The sequence below is a fragment of the Rhamphochromis sp. 'chilingali' genome (assembly GCF_963969265.1).
Source record: "Rhamphochromis sp. 'chilingali' genome assembly, chromosome: 7".
NCBI lineage: Eukaryota > Metazoa > Chordata > Actinopteri > Cichliformes > Cichlidae > Rhamphochromis > Rhamphochromis sp. 'chilingali'.
This window is the reverse complement of record NC_137934.1, coordinates 23,357,231-23,379,661: the sequence shown is the minus strand read 5'-3', so window position 1 is coordinate 23,379,661 and position 22,431 is coordinate 23,357,231. Positions and strand designations below refer to the sequence as shown.

General features: G+C 41.8%; 2 protein-coding genes across 10 annotated transcripts; both read left to right on the top strand.

Moving 5' to 3' along the window:
* Window positions 1–203: 203 nt before the first annotated feature.
* On the top strand, window positions 204–16,233 carry tbk1 (TANK-binding kinase 1). 9 transcript variants are annotated; one of them, XM_080886155.1, is made up of 22 exons: window positions 234–279; window positions 729–853; window positions 1,561–1,667; window positions 2,590–2,730; window positions 3,922–4,051; window positions 4,256–4,437; window positions 4,573–4,733; window positions 4,815–4,925; window positions 5,059–5,238; window positions 5,321–5,517; window positions 5,630–5,688; window positions 6,213–6,304; window positions 6,396–6,497; window positions 9,884–9,962; window positions 12,368–12,489; window positions 12,572–12,648; window positions 13,572–13,611; window positions 13,699–13,800; window positions 13,888–13,984; window positions 14,128–14,228; window positions 14,316–14,387; window positions 15,722–16,233. In XM_080886155.1, exons 3-22 carry the CDS (start codon window positions 1,581–1,583, stop codon window positions 15,759–15,761), a joined length of 2,172 nt encoding a protein of 723 aa, XP_080742281.1. In that variant the 5' UTR covers window positions 234–279; window positions 729–853; window positions 1,561–1,580; the 3' UTR covers window positions 15,762–16,233. The 9 variants fall into 9 exon arrangements, with proteins under 9 accessions (XP_080742278.1, XP_080742281.1, XP_080742280.1 ...); XM_080886154.1 differs by having other exon boundaries at window positions 1,543–1,667; XM_080886156.1 differs by having other exon boundaries at window positions 274–411.
* Window positions 16,234–18,575: 2,342 nt separating this feature from the next.
* LOC308399866 (uncharacterized protein) lies at window positions 18,576–19,706 on the top strand (the record flags this gene model as incomplete). Its single annotated transcript, XM_080887275.1, has 2 exons — window positions 18,576–18,885; window positions 19,228–19,706. The coding sequence occupies 2 exons, from the start codon at window positions 18,576–18,578 to the stop codon at window positions 19,704–19,706; spliced, it is 789 nt and encodes a 262-aa protein (XP_080743401.1).
* Between the last annotated feature and the right edge of the window lie 2,725 nt (window positions 19,707–22,431).

The following is a 22,431-nucleotide window of genomic DNA, read 5'->3' as shown; positions in this document are numbered from 1 at the left end:
ACACACAAATTCTTTTTACACATACAAATCTTTTTTATGCTCACACAAATTCTTTTTACACACACAAATTCTTTTTACACATACAAATCCTGATTTACAAGTACAAAACTGATATACAAGTACAAAATATTTATGATCACAATTTGAGGCCATACTTATCCTATCGGTATTACGGTAGGATCAGGCCACACCCCTACATATGTTGGGTTCTCTGATTAGATTACTGCTGTCACGTGACCCGACAATAGCGGAAGAAGAAGGCTCGACCGCAGAGCGAAGGTAAGGAAATAAACAAAATAAAGACGGGTCGTTTTAACGGGGAAAACTCCCGGTAGTGTTTTTACTTCCCGCACGTATACAGAGCCTGGGGCTCGCTGCTGACGGACCCGGTGTTCGGGCTCGGTTTGGACGGTAGGTTTACTCAAGTGACGCGGTTTTTTTGGTCGTTCCGGTTCGTGTCGACAGAAAGAAAAAATAAGACACGAACAGATCAAACAGATACCGGATCGATAACCAGCCCAGAGGAGCTCGTGCGGCACGGGGTCAGCAGGTAACCTGAAGTGTGATGGCCCGCAGGTGGAAGCGTTCAGCTGTGTTCGTGTTTAACCGGAAACCGTAAACAGTAAACAGAAACAAAGGTTAAAGACGTCATCGTTTGTCCGGTAACGACCCAAAGTCGGCTGAATAACCTTCATGTTGCGCGCACTTCTACCTTTTTCTTGTTTCAGGCCTCAAACGGGAATTTCCAGGCAGCTGCCGTGACGTCACGACGCAACCGGTGACGCAGCGAAAAAACATTTTTTAAACTTTTATTTTTTTAATATATATTAAGTGGCGGGAGTTTTCCAACCAGGTGCTTTTTATTTATTGATTGATTTATTACTGATATGTACAGCAGTTTAACACTATCACTTTATCAGTTATTGATTAGTTGTTTCTGCTGAATATTGATGTATTGTTTTTGCTCTTTATCGATTAGCTGTTTGTGGACTCTACACCACAGCCAGCTAATGGATGCATCTTAGAAACAACTGATCAATATAACAGCTGAACAGTGTAGATCAGAAATACCTGACCCATACAAACCACAAATAACAATCAATGGATGCCACAAATTCAGATCAGTATACACCAAAATGCCCAATCTGTATCGATGATTTGTTCACTACTGTTTAGTACTGATGACCTGATTGTTGATTTATCAATATAAATCAGACACAGCCAGAGTCTCTAGTGTGTATAAACTGGCTGGTTATGCTGTATATTGATGAATACTGATTGACAGGCCCTTAATTTTTTAAAGTAAGACTAACATGCTTCTAAGAGAAAATAAACTCTAAGAAATGCCTCAGATTTTCAAAGTAAAGGCCCTCAGTTAGGGTTTAAGTTACTAGATTTTCAAAATAGAAATCTGCTTACTGTATCAGTAACAACTGCTGTCTCCTTTTTAGCTAATCTATTTACCTCCAAGTGTTTTAGCAGTAAACTCGACTGATTGGGTTGTGTTGTGTATTAATCGTTGTTTCCCTTGATGTTGATCAGTTTGTGCTGTGTCTGCAGGATCACCCGCAGCCTTCAGGATGCAGAGCACCGCCAACTACCTGTGGCTGATCTCAGACCTGCTCGGTCAGGGAGCGACGGCAAATGTTTACCGTGGACGGCACAAGGTATTTTGCCATGCCAGCCGCGAATTGTTTTTCTCTCTGGAAATACAGAAACACTCCGTGAAGATATCAAGATATTTTTATTCTGGTTTTGATCCCTTCTGTTTATGAAGAAGTGAACTGTTTCAAAGTCTTTCAGCAATATTTGAGTTCAGAACTGATGGTAGACAGCAGATAGATATTGAGTGTTTCCCCTGATTGCAAAGGGGAAACATTCAGGTACGCTTACAGTTTATGGTTTAACATGTCAGAGTGAGAGGCTCATATGTTATTTTCACCTTCTCAAACCTAAAGATGTCACCTGGACACATTCCAGAAAGCAGGTTTAACAAATTCTAAACCTGAACTCTGAGTTTCGGTTCTACAAAAGCCAATCAGAGTCACAAAATCCACAAAATCCACAATTATCCATTATTATCCACAGTTAACGAATAACAAGTTAACATTAGTTTCTTGTTTGTAAAGCCGTGAAAGCTTTCATATGAGCTTCGATTCCGACTGAAAAAGAGCCAGGCAGCTACTTCTGCATGAGGGGCGGAGTCATTGACTTCATAGTCTGTTACCCTGGTAACATCATCTTGGGGTGAACAAACTCAGTCTTTAGTAAAACCTGCGTTATTGATCTTCACGCTGATGTTGATCTCATTTATTTGTTCCAGGTTGAATTCATTCATAAAAATGTTGTTACTGTGCAGAAAAGTTTCTCCTTTTCAGATCTGAATAATTAAATCTGATGTCGGGTTGAGTTTCGTGTCTGAGCTCAGCTTGTGCTTTAAACCCTTCACGCTGCCTTCAGCCTGCAGACTACGCTGAGGGCAAATTTCTCCCAGAATATTTATGGTCCTTCTGAGTTTCACCTCTTTTAAAAACAGGATTTATTTAAAAAGTGATGATTCTTGAGTGTAATGTACACGTCTGTGTGTAGAAAACCGGCGACCTATACGCTGTCAAGGTGTTCAACAACCTGAGTTTTCTGCGGCCGCTCGATGTCCAGATGAGAGAGTTCGAGGTGCTGAAGAAACTCAACCACAAGAACATCGTGAAGCTGTTCGCTGTGGAGGAGGAGGTCAGTAACTTCATGTTTTATTCTTACTGAGAATATTTAGTCCTAGCAAGTGAAAGATCCCTGATTTGATCCCAGGAGGAAACGGGAATCTTCCAGAAATAACATGTTAGGTTAGCTAGGGCTGTTGCACATCTGGGCCCAGATGTGGCCCAGATGTGCAACTGCTGGCCCACATTCGGGCCTGGCTGTTGTTGTTGATTCAGGTCGAGTCTACATGCTTTAACGCAGCTTCAGGTTCATCTTATATGAGCCAGATGTCAGGTATGTCGCAACTTTTTGGCCACATCTGGCTCACACAATACCTGTGAGTCCCATAACTGAGCTGAAAGGCCCAAAAGTGTCTGAATGATGTGAGGCCGTGATAAAGAGCTCAGCTCCACTCTGCCAGACAGAAACCTCTGAAGGTTTGACCCACGACTCATACTCACTGTGAAAAAGAACCCGTCAGACAAATGAAGCCGAGCACAAGGATGAGGTATTGCCACTGTATCCTTGTGCTCGGCTTCATTTATTTGTTCAGCTGTCTAAGTTTACAGAGTTTATTCAGCTGTAAATGTGAACAATATTCAGCAGAATTTGGGAGTGTTACCTGCTCTTCATAGTTAAGTTATATTTAATTTAAAAAAGCAGAAAATATTATTTTCATTTTTCATGTTGTTGATCTTCAAAACCTTGAAAGCTGCCACTAAAGATTCCCATCATCATAAAATTGGTTTATAGCCCAAAACAAGAAGGAATATTTCCTCTAATGTAAGAGGAGGAAAACAAGATGGAACCTAAAAAACAGAAACAAGAGTGAAGTCCTAAATATTTAAATTGAAGACAAAAGTATAACATTTTTAATGCCATAAATCTGACAACAACATTCAGATTTCGCATTTTTTAGTTTTTAATGTAAAGATTCAAATTTCGTGGTTATTAAAAGAGTTTTGCAGATGTTTGTTTCAGTAACTAAAACAAGTAATTTTTAGCCCTGAATTAGCCTGTCGGGCGCTTCTACCTCCTGACTCTCAGCTCCAGCTTTAGTTTCAGCTTTTAGGCTCAGTTTATGTGGTTCTTCAAAGTGATTTCAAACTAAACTAACATGTAAAAATTGACCAAAGCTGAAATTATATTTTGTAGCTGAGAAATAATGTTGACGTCTTTAAGGAGAGTAAAAACATCCTTCTAACGTCCTCCTCCTCCTCTCAGTCCAACACCCGTCACAAGGTCCTGGTGATGGAGTACTGTCCCTGCGGGAGTCTCTACACTGTCTTGGAGGAGTCGTCCAATGCGTATGGACTCCCCGAGGACGAGTTCCTCATTGTTCTCCATGATGTTGGTGAGGGACACATTTAACTGTGACACTCTGCGTTGGTTCCAGCTGATCAGGTTCTTTTAAATGTGAAATCTTGCTCTGTGAAGTTTGAGCAGTTAAAAGGAAATCAAACACGAGTGATCAGTCTTCTCTTTAAATGTGGAAAGAAATGCATATAAATGGTTCAATATGGCGACTGAAACTGATTGGTTGTTGTGTCCCCTTCAGTGGCAGGTATGAACCACCTGAGAGAGTACGGCATCGTTCACCGGGACATCAAACCGGGAAACATCATGAGGGTGATCGGAGAGGACGGACGCTCCGTCTACAAGCTGACCGACTTTGGAGCAGCGAGAGAGCTGGAGGACGACGAGCAGTTTGTGTCTCTGTATGGCACTGAGGAGTACCTGGTCAGCAAAACAAACGCACGCAGTGAACAGGAACTGTAGATAAAGGATGGCAGCATACACAAACATGCCAGTTAGTGATGTCACAGCTGGTGCAGCTGCTGCTGAGTAACTCTTCTTCATATGTCTCTTATGCAGCACCCTGACATGTACGAGCGCGCTGTGCTGAGAAAAGACCACCAGAAGAAGTATGGAGCCACGGTGGACCTGTGGAGCATCGGCGTCACGTTCTACCACGCCGCTACCGGCAGCCTTCCCTTCAGACCGTTCGAAGGGCCGCGCAGGAACAAAGAAGTCATGTGAGATCTAGCTGTGACCTTTGACCATTCTGACACGAATTGGACTGAGCTGAAACTTACCCAGCTGTTTGTCTGCCTCAGGTATAAAATCATCACAGAAAAGCCGTCCGGGACGATCTCTGGCCATCAGAAGTGTGAGAACGGGAAGATCGAGTGGAGCACAGAGATGCCGGTGTCCTGCAGCCTGTCAAAGTATGAGACCCTCACATACCCTGATCATCACGCTCATGAACAAACATGTTGAGGGATATATGTGTGGAAATGTCTCGGCCTGTTGTTTCCTTCATGGTCACACACACAGATCATGTCTCTGGTTTTGTTTCAGGGGTCTTCAGAGCCTCCTGACCCCAGTTCTCGCCAACATCCTGGAGGCCGATCAGGAGAAATGTTGGGGCTTCGATCAGTTCTTCGCTGAGACCAACGACATCCTGCACCGAACCGTCGTTTATGTCTTCAGCCTGCAGCAGGCCACACTGCACCACGTCTACATCCATGAGTACAACACGTAAGCCTTGAGTGCCCGTGCACCTGCTTTCTCAAACAGTCTGCACGGTGTCTGAAAGCTGCTGTTCTTCATGTGCCCACAGGGCAGCGCTGTTCCAGGAACTGTTGTGCCGCAGGACCAGCATCCCTCTGCATAATCAGGAGCTGCTTTACGAGGGCCGCCGCCTCGTCCTCGACGCCAACCGCCAGGCCAAGACTTTCCCCAAGACCTCCAGAGAAAATCCCATCATGCTCGTCAGCCGTGAGTCCGTCGCCACCGTGGGACTCATCTTTGAAGATCGTATGCACTTCCTTTTTTTTCTTCTGTCATGTTTAATAAAACCAGAATTGATGTGATGGGTTTTGTGATGGGATATGTTGGTTAGAAACTGGACTTGATTTTGTTTTCACAGCCAGTCCTCCTAAAGTTCAGCCCCGCTATGACCTCGACCTGGACGCCAGCTACGCAAAGGTACTGAACTCACATCATCTTAGCTGTGAATCTGATTGGCCCTGGAAAAAAATAGTAAAACATTGCTAGTTTATACGGCCTGTTCAATTACAGGAGCTTAGGTGTGTCAGCATAAGAAATCAGGACCACTTCAGGATGAACTCTAACCCATTAATCTTTCTCTAATTCACTCATCTGGTGACTTTTAAGAAAAAAGTTTATTTTGAACTCTTACAAACAGATTTACAGAGTTACAAAGACTGAACTACACAGAATAATTCGGAACTATTTTTAAATAGATAGATAAATAGAGACTAGAAATGATTGCAAAGGGACTCTAAAAATAACTTATAGATCACCCCAAGACAGCTGGGTTAGGCTCCAGCCTCCCCCCCGTGACCCTGAAAAGGATAAGCGGAAGAGGATGGATGGGTACAAACTACCACAAAAAAACTTGAAGCTTTTTGCAGAGGGACCACCGTGAGCCAGTCTTTTTTTCCTTCAGTCCCTCGATGCTCGCTGACCTTCCTCTTCCTGTTGTTCAGACTTTTGCAGGAGATGTCGGCCATTTGTGGAAAACTTCAGAGTCTCTGCTGCTTTATCAGGAGCTGGTGCGGAAAGGAGTTCGAGGTTTAATGTAAGTTCACGTCACAAAAATCTTCTCAGATGTGGAGCTCAGTTGGTTTTCTCATGTGATGTCATTTTTCTTTGTGTATTTATTTGTGCAGTGAGCTGATGAAGGAGGACTACAATGAGATTATGCGCAAGAAGTTGGAGGTTTTCCATCTGTGTAACTTCTGCACACAGATGTTGGAGAAGACCGAGCAGCTGTGAGTGAGGCCGTTAACCCGCACACTGCTCCTACAGATGCATCACAAACGAACAAAGCCAGCGCCTGACCCTTAGATTAGCGAGATCGATGGCCTCAGTTCTAACTTATATAGATCCTAATGTCAAAACCGCTGCAGTGAACAACCGGCCCAAAGAGCCGCTTGCAGAGACTAGAAACAACGAGACTTGGAACTATCACCAAGTATCACAAAGACTCGTAGTTACTACCAAAACACTTGACATTAATTTAAAAAAAAAAAAAAAAAAAAAAAAAAAATATATATATATATATATATATATATATATATATATATATATAAAAAAAAAAAAAAACACCCAGCACGCCCCTGCGGGCGGTTTATCCTTCAAGCTCGGGTCCTCTACCAGAGGCCTGGGAGCTTGAGGGTCCTGCGCAGTATCTTAGCTGTTCCCAGGACTGCACTCTTCTGGACAGAGATCTCCGATGTTGTTCCTGGGATCTGCTGGAGCCACTCGCCTAGCTTGGGAGTCACCGCACCTAGTGCTCCGATTATATATATATATATATATATATATATATATATATATTTATTAGGGGTGGGTTTTTATAATCGATTCATCGATTAAAATCGATTCTGGCTTGGATAGCGTAAAATCGATTCATTAAAATCCTGAATCGATTTTTTAATATAAATTTATTTTGTCCGAAATGCCAGAATCTCTGGTGACATCTCACAAAATTTCAAGAACCACCAAACAGTAAATGAGAGCAGGTACAGGGATTCTGCACATAGACTTAAACACACAGCGCGACCCGCGGATCAGAATCAGTTAGATGTCGCCTTTCTCACAGTCGGGGCTGAAAGCCGACAGCTCGCTGATCCGGGTCCGCGCTTTGTGTTCACGCCCTTTATGCGCTGATTCTAAAGCTGTTAGTTTGATCTCTTTCCAAACAATATTGACCGAACCAGCAGCAAAAGAAGATCCAAACGCTTCACATAAACATCGTCATGAATTCACTCTTTTACTGTTTTGCTTCCATTGCGATGCGCAGCTCTCTCTCTCTCCCTCTCTCCCTCCCCCCCCCCCCCCCCCCTCTCTCTCTCGAACAGTTTCCCTTTCTTCATTATTTGCTTGCTTGTTACGCACAAGTCTACTGTTGCTTACAGCGCTGTCGGCCGCTGTTTTTTCCCCTTTTACATTCTTCCGAAAAGAAAACCTCATTTCTGCTGTTCAATACTGAACAAATTGAAACTTTTTAAAATTATTCAAAATGAAAAATGCTTAGCCGTGTCTCTAATAAAACCGCTGTAACGTCAGAGGTAATGTTCATTAATTAATGGTTTTCTTTCGTTTTTGATGTACTGCAGAATATTTTTTATAAAATCCCAGGCCAGGAAAATCACCTACATGTTTTTCTGTGTTTTATCTTCAGCTACTTTGACACAAAGGCATCTGCTGTGATGCTCACACCTTGGATAAAGTCTTGAGAGTGTCAGCTTCCTTTTTATAGATACAAAAATATGTAAATGTCCTGATCTGAATTATATCTCTGACTGTCAAAATTTCCCAGATTTAAATCGAATCGAATTAAATCGAATCGTGGATCGAATTGTGGATCGAATCGATTCGGGACCTTGTGAATCGGAATTGAATCGATTCTAGGAATCAGTGACGATACCCAGCCCTAATATATATATATATATATATATATATATATATATATATATATATATATATATATATATATATATATATATATATATATATATATTGCCAAGAGACTCAAAACTTAAAATTATCACAAAGAGACTGAAGTCACCAAAGGGACTCAGAACAAGTATTGAAAGCATTTACTTCTGAGACTTAAAACTACTGCAAAAAAAAGTCCACAGAACAGAAACTTGACACTACATTTAATAGTCTCTAGCACAGCGGTCTCCAACCTTTTTTGCGCCACGGACCGGTTTATGCCCGACAATATTTTTCACGGACCGGCCTTTAAGGTGTCGCGGATAAATACAACAAAATAAAACTAGTACCGGTAAGGAAGAAAAAGAAGATTTATTCATAACACACGTGAAAAGACCCAGGAAAACCGAGTTAATGATCAAAACGATAACAAAATAACGCTGACAACTGATAAAAACCCTGAAAACCATACATTTCACACCTGAGCCTCAACTCTCGTGGCCCAGTACCAAACGACTCACGGACCGGTACCAGTCCGAGGCCCGGGGGTTGGGGACCACTGCTCTAGTAGAGCAGGGAGATATGACCAAAAATATTTATCACGATATACATTTGAAAATTTGCGATAACATGTAACTGACGATATAATTGACAGTAGACAAAATACTTAACAACTCGAGACTTTATTCAACTTTAGTAGTGCAAAAAAAATCACAAACATGTATTTTCACTTAAACAAACAGCTGTTTTTTATGTGCAATAAAGTTATATAAAAATTTTACAGTGCAAATGCAAATTCCTTGCTGACAGTTTAACCAAAAGGCATTTCCAGTGGAAAATGGCCGACATATCCTCAGCATAACCATGTATAATATCCACAAAACTTAAAAAGTGGTTATACACACACAATACGGTAATATTATGTTGAAGCACAGTACGTATCACTCCGCGAGGCTCCGGCCTACAATAGCTGTAAAGCTCCGACAATCCATCAAGCAGTGTGAGTTTGTAGCTTAGCAAAGTCGGACTAAAACATTTGACAGATTTTCGAGCGCCGTGTACATAAAATCGTTTCGAGGTCAGTAAACAAACAACCAGAATTCATACATAAGGCACACGGGATTATAAGGGGCGCTGTCCAAGTGTGCCGTATTTTCCAAAAAACACGGTAATAACGACGGCCCGCTAGCATGCTCTACCAAAAATAGTGCTTTGTTGTGTATCTGACGGACGAAAGCTAAACCAGTTCCACACCACTGAAGTTGCAGCATTTTTACAAACCAATTCTGTTTCATCCGTTTGATTCAACGATCCGCTTTCGCCCTTCTCATTCTCCATCGCCATCATACTTTTTCTGCCATGTGCGTACAAAAACAAAGGCATGTGTGTTTTACCCATATTCTAAAGCGATATTTCATTTTCTTATCGTTGCCAAACATTATACCGGTGTTACCATGAACGGTATGATATGGCCCAGCCCTAGTCTCAAGTTGTTTTTCCACCAACCTCGCATTTCTGTTTAACACTGACTTTGTGAATTTGTTCAATGTAAGCAACTCTCTTAGATGGTCACAGTTCTTTAGATCTGTTTTTCATAATTCAGCCTTCATTAACTGTTAAAAGTGAAATGTAATGCAGTGTTTGAATAATAATAATTTCCAGAGTGTAATCCTGAAAGTTTTGTTAATAACGTGATGCTCTCGCCGTGCTTCAGGTTCGAGGTGCTGATGCAGGCCAACATGCTGTCGTCAGAATACGACGAGATCTCAGACATGCACAAGAAAGTTCTCAGAGTGAGTGCTGGCGCTCTTTTCCTGTCTCTGTGCATCACATTTGTTATTCAGACATCTTTCTAACATGCTGCAGTTCTTTGTCTCTCAGACTCTCCAGATTTTTATCAGCTTGGTTCTTAAAACCTCTGAACGAGCTGAAACTCATAAATCCTCTTTTTTAATTTTATTGTAACCTGACAGTAATAATCTGAGAGAACAGCCACACTGAACTCTTGGTGGTGACTCTGATTTTGAGTTTGAGAATTGAAGAAACTTTAAATATTTTGCCCTTCATAAAAATATATCCCGTCAAAATTATGCAAGTTAGAAATATGAACCTGCTGCCAAAAACCCCAGAAAAAATAAATGAAAGCATACACAAGGTTCGAGCCGCATGTAGACAGAGCTGGGTATTGCTTCAGGAAAGGAACTAATAAACTGTGCGGGCCATTCAGTGTCGTACTTTCCCTTGAGTGTATCATTACACTGCAGCTCCATCTGAATCTGCACAGGTGCAGTTCAGCAAAGTCCGCTGACTTGGTTCAGCATTACTTGGCAACAGGGAAAGTGAGGCAGGTTGCACTGGTGCATTTGTGACAGTGTCACTTGAAATGCCTTCACAGCATCATACATGCCATGTCCATGAACTGACAGATTTCCTTGCTGAGCTCAAAAACTCTATTGAGAATTTTTATCCCATCTCAGCCAACGGACCTCTGTATGATGAGGAATGTCGGCAAACTCTGAATCTATTTCCCACATAAAAGACTGAAATTGACGGTGATTTAATCTTTTAGCTCAGATAAAATTTATGGTTTGCATTACGGTGATCATTACATGCTCCATTTTTAGTACTTTACCACACAGCCTTTCCTGGTGTGTGATGCAGTGATATGCTGTTAACTCATCGGTACAGTTCTCCTCCTGCATCTTTACTCTCATCCTGCCGACTAGTCCACTTTTTTCACCGCACAACACCTGCGCTCCATCTGTTGTAAGTCCAACAAGTTTGTCCCAGGGCAGTTTCATGTCGGCTACACTTTGACATACGTTTTAAAAAATGTCTTTCCCTGTCGTTGTCCCGTGCATCGATTTAATGTTCAATATTTCCTCTCCACGGATGAAGATGGCCAGCTGCGCAATGTCCACAGCAAGAGAGTATGCAACAAAGTTTTTGCTTCTTTCACACAACTATGTTCTTAAATCCGTGGCCATCTCACAAACCCGATCAGCAATCGTATTTCTGCTCAGGCTCACATTTGCCAAACTCTGCGTTTTGTCTGGACACAAGATGTCGCACAGGTTCATCATGCAGCTCTTCAGAGTGGTACCGGGCTGATTTGACTGTCTCCTCTGCTACAATACACAGCTTCACTTTGTGATTTTGCTGTGGTGAAAAAAGTCTGCTGAAATGTCAGATTCTTCTTTAGCTCTTCTACTTTCTGTAGTTTCTGCTCTGCATTTAGGATTTTCAGCTTATCCTGACGTTTTGTCTCGTAGTGCCGTCTTAAATTAATTTCCTTAATTGGGGCGACCGTGGCTCAGGGGGTTGGGAAGTGTATCTGTAACCGGAAGGTCGCCGGTTCGATCCCCAGGCTCTCTGGTCATTGTGTCCTTGGGATATGGCAGCCTCGCTTCTGTCAGTCTGCCCCAGGGCAGCTGTGGCTACAACTGTAGCTGCCTCCACCAGTGTATGAATGTGAGAGTGAATGAATAGTGGAATTGTAAAGCGCTTTGGGTGCCTTGAAAAGCGCTATATAAATCCAATCCATTATTATTATTAATTACAGCCACATTAGCTCCACTAATAAGACACACGGGTTTACCAGCAATGTCTGTAAACATATATTCAGTCACCCACTGGCGCTGAAAGGCTCTGTTTTCAGAATCAACTTTTCTCTCCACCATTGTGCGCGGCTAACTTCGCAATAACAGAAGTTTGACTTGATTGACGCGGGAATGTTCCCAGTTAGCCTAGCCTTCAGTGAGGAGGCTGCAGCGCTGCATTATGGGATCTGTAGTTTGTATATTATTAGCGCCTCATATTGCTGGGCCATGCATAACAATAATAGTACATCTATATAAAATGATCTCACGGGCCGGATATAAATGTACGCCGGGCCGGATGTGGCCCGCGGGCCTTGACTTTGACACATGTGGTTTAAAAGGTCAAACTTAACAGCTGAGTAGGACTATAAGAAAAGTGCTTAGTAGTTTTGTGACTCTCAGAAACACTTGAGTTAAGAATTTTTGGTCACGTGCTCACTTTAAAAACCTCCAGTATCACCATACATATGATATCATTAGAGTCTGAGGTTGTCTGTTAATTATGGTGCAGTCGTCTAACTGTGCCTCATTTCTTTCAACTGTTTTTAAAATGTTGGTGATTTTTCTTTGTTTCGTCCTGACGTAATGTTTCTGTGCAGATCTCCGGCTCTCTGGAGCCCATCGAACGTACAACACAAGACGTCAAGAGTAAATTTCTGCCTGGAGGCCTTCTGACCGACACTTGGACGCAGCAAGTTGGGACGCACCCTGAGGACAGGAAGTAAGTTTGAAAGAACAGGAAATAATAATGCAAAAGTGATGTGTGGTGATGCAGTGCGTGACGCTGGGCTTTTTCTCTGCAGTGTGGAGAAGATCAAAGTGCTGCTGGACGCCATCACCGCCATCTACCAGCAGTTCAAGAAGGACAAAGCAGAGAGACGTGAGTTCACAAACACGGCTGCAGATTCAGCTGTTTATCTGTGGAGGAAGAGTCATCGTTAAATCAGGTTTCATTTAGAACCAGCTTCACCTACAGTCTGCATCAGGATCAAAACTTCTGTTGGTCTAAGGAGATTTATTGATGAGGCTCAGAAACAGAAAGCCTGCACACAGTTAGCTTCACGGCTGGTCCAACAGCACATGTATTTGTAGGAGTTTCCTTTTCAGGGCACCTAATAATTCTGGAAGATTATTTAAAGAAAACATAAAAACATGATTTACTAAGTTTTACAGCACACACTTTACTGCAGATTGTACCATATCAGCAGCTTTTATTTCATGCCTGATGTTGCTATGTGGCTGTTCATTTCTTCACAATTTGCACAATACCTGTGGTGTACTGCAAGGCTCAATTTTGGGTTCCATTTTATTTTCTATTTATTTGCTTTTGTCTTCCATTGCTATGCAGATGACACTCACATTTACCTTCACAACCTCGCTGCTGTATTAAACTTTTAAAATGTCAGATGTTACGAAATATTCTGCACCTGCATAACAGAAAATCAGAAATCATTTCTATTTCTTTCTTGAACAAAACACACAAACTGAAACAAAAGTGATCCTCCATCAGTCGAAGTTTAAGATGTGGGATATGTGCAGCTCTCCTTTGTTGTCATTGTTGAGCTGTTCTTTTCCATTTACTGACAGCACACTTAGTCTTCTGTTTAATAAAAGCTTTTGTTTGCTGTTGAGGTTTACCAACAGTTATGATGACACGACACTGTCACGCTGTGCTTAAAGCAAATGAACTGAAGGTTTTAGTTAATTTAAGCCAATTTTAAAATCTTTTAAACCGAGAGCATGTCGCTGTCACAGGAGTAAAAGTGAAACTTTAAATGGTTTGGTTTCATTTCTTCTGTTCAGGTCTGCCGTACAACGAGGAGCAGATCCACAAGTTTGACAAGTAAGTTCCGGTACTGTCAGCTATGTGGATGTCCTCCGTCAGGCTCCGCCTTCTTTCTGATGCCATGTTTTTGTTTCTCTCCTACAGACAGAAGTTGGTCCTTCACGCGAGTAAGGCCAGGACTCTGTTCACAGACGAGTGCGCAATGAAGTACCGTCTTTTCATCTCCAAGAGCGAGGAGTGGATGAGGTAATGACAGGCAAGTGGGCAGCTGGGTCGTGACCCGAGCTCCTCTCGGCTTGAGTGTTGACGTTTTGCTTTTTTTTGCTTTTTCAGGAAAGTTCATCATGTGAGGAAGCAGCTGCTAAACCTGTCCAGTCAGCTGATCAGCATCGAGAAGGAGGTGACCATGCTGATGGAGAGAGCCATCAAGGTAAACATTAAAGCGATTTCAGGTGCTGGGCGGCTGACGCACACGAAATCTGTCATCATAACTAAGCACATTCGTTTACGGCCAGTTTCCCAGAATGAAGTCTGGAAGTGACAGAAATACGTGTCTGTTTGTTTGTCTTCCAGCTGCAGGAACAGCTGCCACAGAAAGTTCTTCCTCTGGTGTCCAGTGGCATGAAGCCTCAGGCCTACCTGAGCCAGAACACGCTGGTGGAGATGACTCTGGGGTTTGTTTGTTTCCTCTCTATTGTCGCATCGTGTTGAGTTCCATCTGAAGCAGCCGTGAGTGCTGACTCAGTGCTTCTGTGTTTCAGGATGAAGAAGCTGAAGGAGGAGATGGAGGGAGTGGTCAAAGAGTTGGCAGAAAACAACCATTTCTTAGAGAGGTCAGACTTTTCTGTTTTTAATTTAAGACTACGGTAAATCAGCTGCAGGTTCTGTTTCTATTGTCTGATTTAAAATGTAAAAAGTACGCAGACCGCTCGGAAACAGACGCAGGTTCGATGTTTATGGTTCTGAATTTATTGACTGAATGTTTTCTCTAAACCAGGGATATCAAATTTATTTTACACCGTAGCCCACATACAGCCCAGTCTGAGCCGAACCAGTGATATCTTAATATAAGATAAAGAAGTGCAGTGCAGACTGTCCTACAGTTATAAATCTGTCAGTTCTCAAAACAAAAAGACATTAAATTCCATTTAATGTCTTTTGTATTTGTTTATTTATTTTTATTGTGAACCCAACATAAAATCTGTAACTTTCTGTAATTTGTTTACCTGTTACTTAATTATTTCAATGTAGTATGAATGACCATTGAGGAGCTCCTCACCATCAGCAAAAGCTGTAAAACTAAAATAAAGTTAAAGTCCAAATTTCATGCCCTCCTTTGTATTTCCGAAGTCATGCAGTAGGCTAGTTGGAGTCTTTGGTCGGCCGATTCTGGCCCCAGGGCCTTATGCTTGACATAACTTTGATTTCTGTTTAATCAGCTCATGTAAAATTTAGACCTAAAAGATGCTTATGAGCGTGCCTCTGAATAATATGGACCAGTGCCAACTCCCTAACAAAACAATAAGGACAAAAAATGAGCTGATCAGTGACCCCTAAAATACAGTAAAGTTTATTCTAAAAGAATTTGATTTTTAAAATCAAGTTGTCACACTTAGTACTACCAGTAATACCAGTATTCTAATGGTCGTCAAACCACAAATTTATTGATACATACTGAAGTGTCAACACTCATGATTAGGGTCTTTTATGAGGGAAAAGTGAACATTATACAGATTATACATTATCCTCCTAAAGTTCCATTAAAATTAGATAATTATAATGTTAGTACATTTAATGAAGCAAATAAAAATGTTACCTTCAACTAAAACAGTTTCAAATGTGGCCAACTTATTTTTTTTCTGCATTTTAAAGTTCAGCAGGTTTCTACTTCATATTTTCAGAGCTGAAAAACACAAAAGTTCAGTTTAAAAACAGCAACCAAACCCACAGGAAGTACAGAGGTGGGGGTCATTTTGACCTGGATTTATGAACACTGACACTGAACACGTGAACACTTTCTTAGAAACAGAATAAAAATATTTTTGTTTGCCTGAGCCAGCTTCTGAAAACCTGCCTTCAGCTTCTTGTTTGACTTTCTTTTATTTTAACTTTAGTGTGATTATTTTGGCACAAATGTGACTCTGTCTGGCCTGTATCACCTCTGCAGGTTTGGCACTCTGACACTGGATGGGGGCCTGAGAGGATGAGTGGAGTCGAGTGTCGCTGCAGTTTGTACATATTCTGTGTGTTTACTGTGTAAATAACGTCGGACTGTTGAAGACAAAGCTTTTTGTATGAGTCTCTGGAAACTCTGGCTCAATTGCTTCAGTCGCTTTAAAAGAAAAAGATCGGAGAGGTTTTCAGCTAAGGATCGGCAAAGGAATGCAGAGCAGCTTCATCCAATCACATCGCAAAGAGACCCTGAAACACCTTTGAGTATTTAGGCGGACACAGCCGGGAACAACAGGTTTAGGGAGGGTTTATGTCACGTTTGGAGTCAAATACTTTTGGCTGCAGGTGTTATTGGAAATGATGAATGGATTAAAGATCACCACAGGTGTGTTTACGTTGTTCTGTAGTTTTTCACCTGAAGTGGAATATTTAAGAGAACAGTTTTAATGGATTAAATGTTAATGGTTTAATGGGTAAAAAAATAAATAAAACAAACGTTAACTTCAATGTCTAAAGAGTATTTACTGGACCTTTCAGCAACAGGCTCTGATTAATCTGATTTTACTCTGTAAAAACTTTAAAGCATGAGCAGAGTTTGAGATGCTTTGATATAGAAGTTTTAGGTTCTAATTAATATCAGGTAGAAAACATTTAAATCTCTGACTGATGATTCAGATGAAGCTGTTTCCTGCTCTTTGGGGCAAATTAGGCTAACATTATATAGAGTATATTATGGGGTATTTAATATTTTTCCAGCTGGATTAAGGAACATTTAAGGGTTTGAATCTGTGGAAAAATACAAAATGGCATTAAGTTTGCAATTAAAATAATTTTTAAAGTGTTAACTTCTGAAATGTTCAACTTGATCTGAGTTTTTTAGAGGATTGTGTATTAAATTAGTTTTTTTTTCCTTTGTTAAGTGTCATCAAATGTATTTATTTCCCTCTAAGTTGCATTAAAGTACTGTATTTATGGGGAAAGCTGGTGTCCTTTTAAAGGCACTGAATTTTATCGGACTGTGGATTGAACAGAATATTTTTTTTTTTTTTTTTTTTTAAATGAACAGAATATTTCTGATTAATGATTATTTTTTTTCTCATATGTTAGTCTCTCTTTGTCATACCTCTATCCTTCAGCTGGTCGTCCTTTTCGCTATCTTTGTTTTATTTCTTGTCCATGATTAAAACGCCAAGTGACTGTTTAAATGACCTGTAAATACGCCATTCAATCAATCAATAAATAAACTGATCAGGCATGAAGCTGTGTCAGCGTGACCTGTTGAACAGTTTCAGATTAAAAGAGTTGTTTCACACAAACTGCTCCAAAAAAGTGTTCGAGGGCAACCTGATCACAGCTCACCAGACCTCCTTCATGTGGTGGATTCTGTTTATCATTAATGACTTTACAACCTTCAAAGTAAAGATACTAAAAACATGCTGCTCTGATCTCCACCCAACAGCAGGTTTTCAGTTATTAAATACAAGACTGAAGGCAGAGACCCACAAACACGCAGCAGCACGAGGTGGATGCAGTATAGGCCTGAAGAGGAGGAAACACGTGATGCCTATGGTTTCTAGACTTCAGGCAGATCCTGATTGCAGATATTAAAATGTGAGACTGTATAAATGTCTGCAATTCCTAGACAGTTAAAGCAACACTTGTTTTGAAGCCTAAACTAAAAGTGAAAGTTTACACCTCAAACACATCACCATAGTTTAATTCAAAACCCACTGAGGTGGTGTACCGAAGCAAAGCTGCAAAAGAGCTGTCTTTATCCAGAAACACATAGTCCTCCCTGTAAGAATGAAGCTTAAAATAATAAAGAAATAATGTCAGTCCCTGTTAAACTTTCCAAGCTTTAAAACATTGTTTTAATTACAAAAGGATTATTAGTTATTATTTATTTTAAGCTTGTGCTAATGTTTTTGTTGAGTATTGCAGCATCGACAGCGATCAACTCGAAGGAAAATGACGACGGAGGCAAAAATGTCCTTAATATTTTGTGAACTTTATTCCTCATCAACACGCGGCAAAACTTTTCTCATGGGTGCCATTTTCGTTGTGGTATACTTTTTTTTCTTAGGGGCGTGATGACGCAGCATCCGTGCTCTTACAATGAAACAGTGCCTCCTTGTGGTGGCAACTAAAATACTGTCTCTGTTAAACCACAGTAACCATAATGCAGTTAAACACTGTACAACATGAATACACACAATGAATATCTTAACTCAGTTGTTCTCCTGGCTGAAGTTTGGTCCTTTACAGCATCCTGCCATGCGATTACATTTGTTCCTGACCACCGAGAACACTCACGTTAACTTTTATCGAGTGGAAAAAAGTTAGCTTGTTTATATTATGCTAACATAGCTGTGTCGCTAGCGGTCACGTAGCACATCATTATATACCAGCTAGCCAAACTTCAGTAACCCTACAAACATCACTGCTGTTTAGTTTTCTGTCTTCATTTATGTTGGAAGTGATAACAGAGCTGTACGTTTTAATTTGTTTCCAAAACCCCGCAGTCAGAACATGCTATATTGTATTTAGATAGAAGCTAGCGAGCTAACTTCCTGCTAACTTCTAACTCCATTAAATATCATAAATTCCGTTTTCATGGATGCCTGGATGTTAAACTCAATTGTTACACCTGGTAGAGCAGAACGCTGATCATTTTATTAAAGATGAAAGACTTTAGACAGTTTTTCAAGTCTCAGTAATGCCATAGTGATGTTTGATATATGGACCTGCAGCGGAGTTTAGGTCCAGACACGGCTAGTTTGTCAGACTTTACGACCGGATAAAGGGGCATCTCTGCAGTACACTGTATAACGTTCTTTTCACAAACCAAGATGGCCAGAACGAAGCAAACTGCCCGTAAATCCACCAGAGGAAAGGCTCCCAGGAAGCAGCTCGCCACCAAAGCTGCACGTAAGAGCGCGCCGGCCACTGGCGGTGTGAAGAAGCCTCACCGCTACAGGCCCGGTACCGTGGCTCTGAGGGAGATCCGCCGTTACCAGAAATCAACCGAGCTGCTCATCCGCAAGCTGCCCTTCCAGCACCTGGTCCGTGAGATCGCGCAGGACTTCAATACAGACTTGCGCTTCCAGATGGCACCTTTATCATTTGCCTATACTGCCTATGCCACAGTCAGGCTCTGCTGTGTCCTTCGCATCCAGCTTTTCTAGCTATGACCAAAGAGGAATTTCCATCAAAGTTATCTTCAATCTGATTCCTAATTTGTTGGCTCTGTAGCCACCTTTCCCTTTCTATCTGCCTTTATATAATCCAACTATTGTAGTAAGTGCTGTGCATAAGATGGATGAGTTGTACAGGAAGTAGGTAGGAATGATTTCTTGTGGTGTTCAGAGGTGAATTTTGGTAATCTCAGTCTCTCACTAAACTCCTATGACTGGTCAGCACATGATGGAGTTGGTCGGAGGTATTGTGCAGCATTTTACTTATCTTAGACAAAAATCTGTGTTTACATTTTACATTTTTCAGTTGGCGGAAGAAAGAATCCTCTTGAACGGCTGGAGGATTCCAAGCCCAAGAAAGTTGACCCCAGCGTGGGCGAGCTGATTGTGAAAACCGTGGCCGCTTCCAAGGAGCGCAGCGGTGTGTCCGCAGCTGCTCTCAAGAAGGCTCTGGGTGCCGGAGGCTACGATGTGTACAAGAACAAGGCCCGTGTCAAGACTGCCATCGAGAGCCTGGTGGCGAAGGGCACTCTGGTGCAGACCAAGGGCACCAGGGCCTCCAGATCCTTCAAGATGAACAAGAAGGCTACTGAGAGCAAAGCCAAGAAACCCGCAAAGAAAGCCGCTCCCAAAGCCAAGAAGCCCGCCGCGGCCAAAGCCAAGAAACCGGCAGCAGCTGCCAAAAAGCCCAAGAAGGCAGTAGCAGCCAAGAAGCCCGCAGACGCTAAGAAGTTGCCCAAGAAGGCCAAGAAGCCCGCAGCAGCGGCCACAGCAGCCACGAAGTAGTGAGCTGCCACCACTCTCACACAACAACGGCTCTTCTCAGAGCCACCACAGCAACACACAAGAGCCCCTTCCTCACACTCACCACCAGCGGCGGACTGGCCATCTGTGGATTCTGGAGAATCACAGAATGGCCGGTACTCCAGGAAGGCCGGCGGGCCAGCCCACCACTCTCCACGCATGCTTTCAACACCTACCGTATTTTCACGACCATAAGATGCACCGTACTAAAAGGCGCAGTCTCAGTTATGTGTGCCATTACTGTATTTAACACACACATGAGGCGCACCTGATTATAGGGCTCATACAAGTATGCGTGTTTAAAAATAAAACGGGAGCAAAACTGAGTTTGGTACTCACATTTTTATTACCGGTAATTGTCATCAATCAAACCCATCGAAGTCCTCATCCTCTGTGTCTGAATTGAACAGCTGTGCTAAATCTCCATTAAACATGCCAGGTTCACTTTCTTCACTGTCAGAGTCACTTTCCGTGCCGTGCGGCTCCTCGGAAATGATGCCGGCTTTTGCGAAAGCTCGAACAACAGTGCCAGCAGACATGTTAGCCCAAGAATCTACAATCCATTCGCAAATTGTGGCGTAAATCGCCCGGCGCTGCCTTCCACTCTTAGTGAAACTGTGGTCCCCATCGGTCATCCATCGCTCCCACGCCGCTCGCAGCCTTACTTTGAACGGGCGGTTCACACCGATGTCCAGCGGCTGGAGTTCCTTTGTCAGGCCTCCCGGAATGACAGCAAGCTCACAGTTCATTTGTTTCACTTGTTTTTTCACATTATGCATGCCCATCTCACAGCCAGAGTCACAGATCAACAGCAATGGTGATGCGTGTCTTTCCTCCAACTCGGGCCACCTCGCCTTATGTCCGCGGAAACTCAGCTGCGTTTTCTTGACCTGCCGGAGCTTGTTTTCCAGCTTCCTCCACTTGCGAACCATCGATTCATTAATCTTAAATTCTCTCGCGGCTGCTCGATTTCCATGTTCCTCCGCGTAGCTGATGGCCTTCAGTTTAAACTGTGCTTCATAAGCGTGTCTCCTTGCCATTTTCAGGGGTGTTAAAACAACGATGTTCCACATAATGCACATACCTGTCCTTTTATACAGGTATGTGCGATTGTCCGGTATATACGATCAACGCCCACACTTCACCCTTTAGCGTTCTCGTGGTGTTCTCTACTACGTCCTCCTTACAACACACAGGGCGCACTGCACTATAGGGCGCCCCGCACTTTTTAAAGAAAATCTAAGGCTTTTATGTGCGCCTTATAGTTGCGAAAATACGGTATTTTTTCCCCCACTGCACCTCTAAGTTGGATGCCAGCTGCATTGGCTGTGGCCGCCAGGCAAGGAGTAGAAGAAGTGGAGTAGGAGGCAAAGACGATGGAAAGAAACGATGCAAAACGCAGCTGCAAGTAAAAAAAAGGAAAGAAACTTGCAGTCTGAGTTAAAGTGTCTCAGTGGCCATGGCTTAAAATGTCTGCACTTGAAGAGTACAAGGTCAGGATGGTAGGGGTTGGCTGTGATGATGACGAAGAAGAGAACACAGATGTACTAAACAAACAGTGCAAATCTTGTAAGGAATGCCCAGTCTGTTGTTATCAGATTCTGAAACGATACAACCTCTTCACAGATGCTTATCATATTCTTGGCTGGGGATACAGGTACTTTCTTACTCTGCCTGTGACACAGGTAGCATGTAAGAGAAGTTTCTCTGTTCTCAAACACATAAAAAGTAGAATAAGAAGCACACAGTCACAAGAACACCTGGAAGCATTCATGCTTATGACTACAGAGAAAGACATCCTCATCTCCCTTGACAATGACTTGATCATAGACAGAGTTGCAGAAAAAACTGACCTCTTGAAGAAAATACGTATCCCCCAACATTGAGTAAGGTGAGTATTCAAGTTAACCTGCATACTAAAACCTCTTTACTTTATTTACCATAACTCATACAGTACTATGTGTTGTGTGTTTCCAATAACCATTTTGTATTGGTTCAGCCAGAGGGACTGCAGTATGTTGAGACCTCCATTACTATGTGAGTATTCAAGTTAATCTAGAATAATATACTTTTAATACAACATCTAGTCAACATCAGCACTGTTGCTATAATTTTGATGTTAACTCAATATTTACAACCATACCTTCATAGTACAAGACATCACACCACTTCTTGTTTTACTATGAGACACTATCATACAAGAAATACACCTTTAAAAGTTATCACCTACATTTTAAAATATTCTATTAAAAAACAACAAATATGACAGAAAATATTACATTTATAGATGCATGTTATTATCTATATATGAGATATGTTTCACTTATATTTTTATTTTTTGTAAGCCTACACTGGCTGTTTTAGTGGAAGTACAATGTATAGTTTATTGATACCTTGCCAATATAATCCACTTGAAATGCTTTACTCAACAACCTTACCTGACTAAATCTAGGCCAGCTGAATTGATATTCGGTGATTTTAAGGACACACATTTTACTCCAAGCTGAACCCAGACAGCTATTTATTTTACCATGTATTTATTTCATTACTAATTTCATAACCAATTTGATTCATGTACATTTGAACAAATTGAGTTCTGTAGGGTTAAGGATGCGAGGAAACCCATTATTTCAAAAATATAGTGTTGAGGTTTACTTCTTCTTGACCTCACCGATCCTTTTGATATCCCAGCTGAAGAAGAGTCCGC